Source organism: Megalops cyprinoides, chromosome 24 (assembly GCF_013368585.1).
Source record: "Megalops cyprinoides isolate fMegCyp1 chromosome 24, fMegCyp1.pri, whole genome shotgun sequence".
NCBI lineage: Eukaryota > Metazoa > Chordata > Actinopteri > Elopiformes > Megalopidae > Megalops > Megalops cyprinoides.
In genome coordinates this window covers 2,132,985-2,142,961 of record NC_050606.1, presented here as the reverse complement: position 1 = coordinate 2,142,961, position 9,977 = coordinate 2,132,985, and the positions used below count along the sequence as shown (strand labels likewise).

At 45.8% G+C, this 9,977-nt stretch overlaps 1 protein-coding gene across 1 annotated transcript in view; it reads right to left on the bottom strand.

Moving 5' to 3' along the window:
- Positions 1 to 2,314: 2,314 nt before the first annotated feature.
- LOC118770924 (cadherin-12-like) overlaps positions 2,315 to 9,977 on the bottom strand; it is a 41,012-nt gene continuing 33,349 nt past the window's right edge. Inside the window, exons 8-11 of the mRNA XM_036518702.1 lie at positions 9,820 to 9,941; positions 8,740 to 8,857; positions 7,218 to 7,469; positions 2,315 to 2,941 (exon numbers count right to left, since the gene is read on the bottom strand). Coding sequence (XP_036374595.1) covers positions 2,388 to 2,941; positions 7,218 to 7,469; positions 8,740 to 8,857; positions 9,820 to 9,941 — 1,046 coding nt within the window. The 3' untranslated portion in view covers positions 2,315 to 2,387. The remainder of the gene's footprint in view (positions 2,942 to 7,217; positions 7,470 to 8,739; positions 8,858 to 9,819; positions 9,942 to 9,977) is intronic.

Below are 9,977 nucleotides of genomic sequence, written 5' to 3'. Positions count from 1 at the left end.
AATTAAACAGCCTTGTTATACACCCATGAGAGGTATCTCTTCCGAGTATTGGGATTATTATTGTCATTATCTTGTCTTTTTTTTTCTAAAAAAAAAAAAAAAGATTTGAAAAGTCTTATTTTGATTATTGCGCATTGGTGCCTCTGGCATTTTAATAAGATAAATGAGGCGTATACAAAGTGTTTCAGCTTTTATATCGGTGTTACCCGATTCACTCTGATTTCTGGCTCATTGTGGGGAACAGCAGCTGCGTGTGTCATTCCAAAGCAATGCCAATCACACGTCTGCATAGCACAGCTCACAGCAGCACAATGCACAATGTTTAAACTTTATAGAAATGTTAAAATCGATTAGACTTATTTTTTACCCCCTTGTCTCTATAAATATAATGTAATTGCATTATAGCAGATTTTTTGAAGGTTATGGATGAAGCCTTATGCCTCCCTCTGTGCCATTAATCCTTGAATCTGTAGTGATTGACGTAACCAAGGAACATCTGTCAATGTGTGATGGTCAAAATCATGTAATTTATTTATTTGTTATTATTTATTTATTTTCTGCTTTTGTGTGTCATTAAAACACAAAATTTTCTTCTGTTAGTGCTCCTACATATGGGTTTTTTGTTGTTGCTGGAAAGTTCCAAAGCAAAGGAATTAAAATGGTATTTTCCCATATAATTTTTCTTTAATTGATTGCTGGATTTGAGAAGTAGGTGGTTACATAACTCCTCAAAGTTATCCGCTGTGCCTTGTCCTAGCTTTGGTATCACTTCAATTTAGTGATCCTTAACATTATGTAATCCTGCTGGGATTAGGAATTCAGGCAAAACCTTGCCAAGAAGATGGCATAATGTCAACACTTATTTCATTATCATCGTCCCTCCATTCATTAAGGAAATTCTCTCTGCTTCGATTTTATGTGCTACTCTTAAGGGACTATAATTGGGACCATCAACTCTGAGATAGAGCCAGCATAGTAAGATAATGAAAAAAGGGTTTGGAATTTTTTTTCACCTTAAGGTCCTTCCGTTACCCTATGCCATGATCACATGACCATCTGTGATGGAGTGGAGACCTCTGTGACAAAACAGGAAATGCAGACGCATCAGAGGGGAGTTAGTATCGGACAGCAGTGAGCCAGAGCGGCCGTACCGTTAATCAGGAGATCAATCATGGAACCCACATCACGTGTCCAGTATCTTGTTATTACATCACATTATTTCTCATTCGAGCAGGCACTCTTATGCATAGCTACTTACATCAGGTTACAGGTTTTTTTTTTTTTTTTTTTTTAAAATTTTACCCATGCAACTGGGTATTTACTGAGGCAGTTGTGGGTTAAGTACCTTGTCCAAGGGTACAGCAGCAGTGCCCCAGCAGGGAATTGAACCGGCAACCTTTCAGTCACGAGTCCTGCTCCTTAACCACTGTGCTACTATGCAATATCCGTTCTGTCCATGTGTGTAATGTTGTAGCAGACTACAGATATGACACACGACACCGTGGGGATGTTAAACAGGAAGGGGAGTTCACTGGCCTGCATGCTTACCTGCCTCCAGTGGGTCTACTCCCTGCCCCCTGGGTCTCCTTCTAATTAGGCCTGTTAAATATCTGGAAAAGGAAATTTGTAATAATAATAATAACCGTGATAGTTTTGAAAACAAATCATATCAATGAATTGCCAAAGATTTTGCAAACTGTTTAATTAAGAAACCGTTTCTAACATGACCTGAATCTCAATATTTCCTCCGTAGCCCTAGATATTTTTTACAGCCAGCCCAAGGCCCTACAATTGTTTCTCACCACAGACCTGTCCGAACACGGGAGGCTTCCATTACTACAAAATACCTCGTGTTGTCAAAGGTAGCAAACATTAAGCTAATTGAAAATAAATAAACACATACATGAATGAATAAATGACTACACAGATATTTACACCAATAACAATCAAAATATATTTGGCAAAACTAGGATGGGCATGTATCCCAATTGCTCTTAACCCATTATTAAACTTTACTCACTGCTGCACCCAAAACAGTTTTCCTAATATTCTGATTACACGAGACACAAGAGGATTCGTATCGTGGCATGAGGTTCAGGAAACAGGAAGATTCATGAGGCACTTTCAAGGATATTAAATAGAGATTTTGGATTTCTGAAGTCTTACATTTTCATTTTAATCGTTTTGACAAAAATACATGAATTCAAATAAATAAATAAATAAATCCAAATAAATAAATGGATAAAATACTGTCCAAAAATAAATACGAAATATTAATCAAACCGTTGGCTTTTCCTGACTTGCATTCCTCGGAATTTCCCAGACTTTCTCCTTAAAGAGAGGATTACTGTTACAATAAAACATATAAAATAACATTTTAAAAAGAGCTAGGTCTGTCTGCTGTCGCGGGAGTTTCTCGCTGACTCGCGGGTCTCCTCTTTGCTTTCTGCGGCGCGGGCCTGAGAGTCCTGCCCGCCGAATATCTCCGCTAGCGTTTGGAAAGGGGGCCCCCATTCGGTGAGGTGTCTGTAGTCCAGCTCGTCCTCCGCCGTCCAGGACTCGATGGAGCTGAGGGAGTCTGCGACCGACCCCTCCCCCTCGTAGGCGAAGGTGACGAGCGAGTCGTAGGGGGGGGCGGAGGAGTCGGTGTGGCGTTCCTGCAGACGCTGCTGGATGAAGTCCCGGATGTCCGAGCTTTCCCGCGTCGCGGGTGTCGCCCGGCGGGGGGGCGTGGCCTCGGGCTTCACCTCACGTCGCTGGCCCCCGTTCTCCTCCATGGCCTTGGGGTTTCGCAGCGTGCCAATGTCGAAGGCGTTGGTGTCCTCCTCCCCGCCCCCCTCGTCGTCGTAGTGGATGACGTTGTCACGGATGTCCTCCTTCGATGTCATCAGGGTGTCCTTCCTCTTCTGCCGCCTGAGGCTGACGTACAGGACCACGATCACTGCGAGGGAGGAAGGCAAAACATGAGTGAGTGTGTGTGCGTGTGTGTGTGTGTGTCTTCTACAAGGGCCCAATGTGAGTGAATGAGTGAGTGTGTGTTCATGTGTCCACTTCAAAAGAGGAGGGCCCAGCATGAGTGTGCATGTGTGTGTGTGTGTGTGTGTATGTGTGTGTGTGTGTAATATCAAAAATTTTAGTTACTTCTGACCTACACACCCCTGTTTTTAAACCACGAGGATGAAATCCACCTCTATTAAAAATTTCTGTTTCTTTTGTATTTGCTGCCATGACAGAACATCTCGTTAAAGCCTTCCTGAAAATAGCACAGCTGCAGTTTTTCCTCTCTAATGATCCTGCATGTGGTGAAGTTTCAGAGTTAGCAACAAAAACACTGCCGCCACTTCACCGATGGCACCAACTCAGTTTGATAAAACAAGATTTTTTATGTAATTAATGATGCACACTAAGTATCTGGATTGCCCACATTGTTCAACAAACTACGAACTAACAAACTGTACCGTAACCACTACCCCCCACACCATATACTATAAACATATATAAATATAAATATATAACTATAAATTTACATAAACTTTGAGAGGCAAGGATGCTCAAGCACTGTGAGGGGCACAGTCACAGATGCACAGAAATACATTAAATACAAAAAAATGGAAGTGAAGGAGAGAAAAGATGAGTGCTTTTGCCTGCCAGACATAACTATGAGTCTCCCAACTCTGTGCCATCAGCAGCGAATCGAAGGTTCACCTGGTGCAATCTGCAGACTTCTCATGCCTTTCATGGCTAATTAATCCTGTTCGAGCAGTTTCCTCTCACCCACAAGCTCTGCTTTAAATATATTCACCAAATTAATCAACTTTCTTTGTGTTCTTAACACTGAAAATGTAGAGCATTTCTACTTGTTTTTGCTTTTGTTTAAATTTGAACTGTAGGGTGTGAGAGGTAGTCCATGGGGACTGCTTCTGGTTGCAACTTTCTTTAATTTCCTTTAGATTAAAGAGAGGTGCAACACCAAGGAGCAGCAGTGTGGTGTAGCGGTAAGGAGCAGCAGTGTGGTGTAGCGGTAAGGAGCAGTAGTGTGGTGTAGCGGTAATGAGCAGTAGTGTGGTGTAGCAGTAAGGAGCAGCAGTGTGGTGTAGCAGTAAGGAGCAGCAGTGTGGTGTAGCGGTAAGGAGCAGCAGTATGATGTAGTGGTAAGTAGCAGCAGTATGATGTAGCGGTAAGTAGCAGTGTGGTATAGCGGTAAGGAGCAGCAGTGTGGTATAGCGGTAAGGAGCAGCAGTGTGGTGTAGCAGTAATGAGCAGCAGTCTGATGTAGTGGTAAGGAGCAGCAGTGTGGTGTAGCGGTAAGGAGCAGCAGTGTGGTGTAGCGGTAAGGAGCAGCAATGTGGTGTAGCGGTAAGGAGCAGCAGTATGATGTAGTGGTAAGTAGCAGCAGTGTGGTATAGCGTTAAGGAGCAGCAGTGTGGTGTAGCGGTAAGGAGCAGCAGTGTGGTGTAGCGGTAAGGAGCAGCAATGTGGTGTAGCGGTAAGGAGCAGCAGTATGATGTAGTGGTAAGTAGCAGCAGTGTGGTATAGCGGTAAGGAGCAGCAGTGTGGTGTAGTGGTAAGGAGCAGCAGTGTGGTGTAGCGGTAAGGAGCAGCAATGTGGTGTAGTGGTAAGGAGCAGCAATATGATGTAGTGGTAAGTAGCAGCAGTGTGGTATAGCGGTAAGGAGCAGCAGTGTGGTGTAGCGGTAAGGAGCAGCAGTGTGGTATAGCGGTAAGGAGCGGCAGTGTGGTGTAGCGGTAAGGAAGAGCAGTGTGGTGTAGCGGTAAGGAGTAGCAGTGTGGTGTAGTGGTAAGGAGCAGCAGTGTGGTGTAGCGGTAAGGAGCAGCGGCATTGTGTAATGGTAAGGAGTAGCAGTGGTTAGAATGTTCATTACACTTCAGACAAACACCTACTGTAAATGGAAATAGCACTCACGGCTGTCTGCAGATACGCTGAAAAAACGTTGTTTCTGACACACTGAATAAACGTTAGATGCAGTGGCTGTCACCACGCGGTTTGTCAAGGATCTCTCTCAGCAGATGAAATGCAGTTTCTCATACGTTGCATAAATGTTAGACACAGCATCTTACTATCTGGGCTGCTTCTCTCAGAGGATGAAACTCAGTTTCTGCTGGCTTTCATCTGAGTCCCAGAGGCTTGTGGGTACACAGCAACGGCTGCTCCCTCAAAGCCAGAATAATAATGGCTTCCAAGGACATGAAATCCTTCTTTAAACAGTCCAGTTTAAGTGGAGGGAGTGTGTATGTGAGTGCGAAAACAGAGAATGCTTTAACAGGCAATGGCGCGCATGCTATTATTAGTACAGTTATTCAATGAATTCAATGAAAAAGACTTTGGCTCCCTCCAGTGGTAGAAACAATGCCAGTGAGGTCCATGCCATAATGTTTTCATTTTAGAGGATTATACACGGAGGTATTTACCTCCTTCCAACGTGAACAGCATTAAATATCAAAAGCACAGACATGAAACCGAATAATCTAACCAGATATCTCTTTGCAGTACAGGTCAATAACAGTTGTCACAGTTATAGATCATCAAGATGCTATCTAAGCACTATATTACATTACTCATTACATACACTACATTACAATAAAGTCATTTAGCAGACGCTCTTATCCAGAGCAACTGCATAGGTCACAGTTTCTACATACTACCCATTTATACAGCTGGATATTTACTGAGGCAATTCTGGGTTGAGTACCTTGTCCAAGGGTACAGCAGCAGTGCTCCAGCAGGTGAGTGAACCGGCAACCTTTCGGTTACGAGTCTTGCTCCTTACCACTATGCCACACTGCCAACCCTTGATATACTGCGACTACCAGTATTGGCTTGTTTGCACAATGTTCCATGTGGACATAACCCTGTTACGTTTTCTACAGAAAAGAAGAGCAATTATTTAAGAAGACTGTGTTTTATCCTGTTGCCTGCCAGCCATATCAGGATGCTGATTGCCAGTATGCTGCGGGTTATGTTAAAATGTAAACTGTAAAATGTAAAATGTAAAATGGCCATGACCCTTTTCCAACGTGTGATGCCTGAAAGCCTGGCACAGATAAAGGGGGTGGGATGAATGGACAGTTAGGAGGAAATGATGCTTCTCTTGCCCCTGTTTCTTTGTGCCAACAAGCAGGAGCAATGTTTCCATGCAGCTATGAATATAGATGTGATATAAAGTGGCATTTTTATTCAGCAGTAAAATCATTGGGATTATATCAAACGAAACCCTGCAGGAGCGATATTAAAGTTTCTGCTTTTGGCGGAGAGGAAAACAAAGCCTTTAAAAACTGCAGCCTTTGCAATTTTCTGATCTAATTTGGCGCCTTCCCATCGACTGTAAAGCGTATCAATACTGTTACCTGCTGAGTCTGGAGTCTTCAGTTTAATGTGTTTACCCACTTATTATTCACACATCACCAAATCACACCTGGGAGAGCTGAAGTGACTCAATAATAAACACGCGTTTATGTATTTTCATATTTGCAGATGCTTGGGTGAGAGCCATCCGGCAGTAACAGCTCTGAACAGTGCAGTCTTCCTGTGTCATTATGACATCACAAAGGCCCTCGGCTTAATATGACAGAGTGCTGGCAGTTTGGGTGTGACATTTCTATGCAGGTCATTTGTTAGCGATGGAGATGTTTGTAAGCCTAGGTCCAATAAACTCTGTGCTGCACACTGATTGGCACATCCTCTTTCTGCAGAGTCATTCCCAAGCCCTGGTCCCAAGCCCTGCTCCTCCATAATACTGTCGGTAACACTGCCCGAGGCCAATTCAGCCAATTCAGGGTGCCCTTTAGGCAGCATTACGAATGTGTGTGTGTGTGTGTGTGTGTGTGTGTGTGTGTTTATGTGTGTTTGTGCGTGTGTACATGGTGTGGGTGTGGGTGTGTGTGTGTGTGTGTGTGGTTTGTTTACTTAATGAACGATGCAATTCAACATATAATTATGTGTTATGGGATGTTGCTACCACAGACCACATAAGTGCTATTAGCAAAAAGTGGTATGCCAACAGTGTGAGTCAACATAACCAGCGCTTTAAAGTTCCTGAAATCACTTTAAACTCTCAAATATATTCTCCCTGGTCTCAAATATTTCGCCCTGGACCCGTGGTCAACAGAACATCAATGGTCAACAGAACCCTGGCTTTTTTTTTGTCCCATTTGTGACCTCTGGCCTTTGACCCTGCGAGTGGACAGGTGGAGCTCACCCAGGAGGATGACGATGCAGACGAGGATGGCGATTAGCGCCCCCTTGCTGAGCCCCACGGGCAGGAAGACGGCCTCTGCGTTGCAGGAGAGGAGGCGGCCGTCGCGGTCGCAGGCACACACCCGCACCGTCAGCGTCCCGGTGCTGCTCAGGACGGGGTACCCGATGTCCTCGATCACCACGGGCAGCTGGTACAGGTCCTGCTGCCGACGCCGGAACCCGCTCCGCCTCGTCACGATCCCGGCGGTGTTGTCTGGAAACAAGCAGGAGGCATTGTCCGAAATGAATCGCCTCATTCGTGTGGAAAAAGCGTGATTCTGTGTAAAATGATAGCAGCAATACATTAAGAAGTCTTCAGAAGTTCCCACACACAAGCACACAATAGCCAGAAAAGTCACGTCCAATAACCAGACAGCAGATACAAGCCTCTTCTGCTGATTGGTTGAAATTCTCAGACCAGCTTCCCCATCTGAGCATGCTCCTGAGTGCATTGCTCCTTCTGAGCAGCGGAGACTCTGGGTAACCTGGTGCTCTGCTTCTTTCTCCTCCGATAAGCAGACACTCGTGGACTGAAGACGGGAAAGCGGACAGGAAGTGAGAGGTGGACGCCCGAGGGTGCACTCTGTATTTGCACACTCCCCCACACAGGAACACATAGGCCCTGAAGGTGGCTGACGGTTAACGCTTTTACAGAACAGGAAGTCACCAGGGCCGGACAGGAAGTCGGCGCTGGCCTGCCGCGGGTGTACCGCGGGCCGGCGGAATGACATCGGCCGATGGTTCAGCGCAGCGTGTCTGAAGATCAGGGGTGACAGTCCTGTCCTTGTCAGGTCGGCTAGCTGACCCCGTCGCGGAGAGTCCCTGTGACGCCGGATTTTTCCTGACAAGGCGCAAGCGGTTGAGGAGCACCTTGCATGTTCAGGGTTTTCTGCGTCTTCGTTCCTGTCCCTGTGAATCGCGTTGTGTTTTCACCCTCTGGACAGAGCTGGGGAGGTGCCAGCAGTCATTTCGTCTTATTTACCACACAAGCAGTTCATCCGAGGACTCACCCTCATGGGCAGGTCTGACTCCCCTGCTTGCAAAAGCAACTCAAAGAACTTTCCGTGCTTTCTCTGACGCACAGGTATTAACACACAAACTGACACCTCGGGACCGGTTCGGTGGCCCTCTGGTCAGAGCATCCGCACCTAACCCAAGAAGCTTGTCAGCTCCCCGGCTGATTCCCACCAGATATGTAAAACCTGATCCCCACTGCCTCTCTGATTGGCTCTCAGCATTAAAGAAATGAATTGTGGGTAATGGCTCAGCAAGGCCTGGAGCCTGTCCAATGGATTTATACTGCCTTGCACCACAGCAGACAGGAACAGTAGCACCAGGCCTCTTTATCTGAGGATTCAGAGATGCAGTGCTGGTGGGAGAAGGCCATGTAGCACAGTGCCATTCATCTGCATAACCCAGCCCAATAGCAGAGCGCAGTAAGACACAGCCCAGACACAAGGCGGTGGACAGAGCGGACGGCTTACTTCCGTAGTCCCGGATGGTGAAGTTCTTGTTCTTCACGTCCTGCGGCGGTGATCGGAAGAAGAACTTCGGCCCCACTGGGGGCTCATCGCTGTCCCTGGCCGTGATGGTTTGGATCACCTGGAAAAAAGTAAAGGAATTAATAAACTGATCCAAAAATAGGCAGTTGGAGTCTGCCCTAAAATGGGAACAAATCGGCATGAGAGTGTTGATTTGCAACTGCGATCGCTTCATTGACACAAGCTTAATTAATTATATGGAAACATTTTGCCGTTTCAATGACAGGTCAAATAAAGACTGAAACCAAGAGAAGGAAGAGGCTAAAGAGAAACTCCAAATCGTAAACTCCTCACACAGATGTGACACACAGATAAATGAAATAAATAAATCCTTTCAATATATACAGCCGTGTATAACTTTTTTTTTTACACTTTATCAGACATTTCAAAATGAATAATAAAATAAACGCAGTGACAAACAGCCTGCCTTTCCTTCTGTTTTCTCCCTCTATAGTCTTTGATCATTATCGTTTTCCATACGGATTGCAGGCAAACAAAAAAGAGGTTTTCACATCGTTACAAAGTGCCTTTTCCTGTGAAGAACAGCATCACAGAGAAAGCGAAGATAAGTTATTCCCTGACTGGGAGCTTAGAGCTGTTCATCCTTTCCCTGAGTACTGAGGGTGCGATGGATTGCATGTCTGTGTGTGTGTGTGTGTGTGTGTGAGTGTGTGTTTGCATGTGTGTGTGAGTGCGCGCATGTGTGTGTGTGTGTGAGTGCATGTGTGTTTATGTGTGAGTGTTTGCATGCGTGTGTGTGTGTGTGTGTGTGTGTGAGTGCATGTGTGTTTATGTGTGAGTGTTTGCATGTGTGTGTGAGTGCGCGCGTGTGTGTGCATGTGTGTGAGTGCCTGTGTGTATGTGTGTATGTAACTGTGTGCGTGTGTGTGTGTGTGTGTGTATGTGTGTGTGAGAGAGAGAGAGAGAGAGAGAGCATGTGTGCATGCATGTGTGCGTGTGTGTGTGAGGGCGTGTGTGTATGTGTGAGTGCGTGCGTGTGTGAGAGAGAGTGTGCATTCTCACCTGGCCCGGTTTCGAGTTCTCGCACACAAAGGTGTCGTACGGTGTGACCAGCTCGGGGGGGAACTCGTTGACGTCCAGCACTCGGACGGTGACGGCTACTCGGCTGGCCAGCATAGGGTTATCTGCACAGAAAGACACCACTGACTGTCACATCTGCG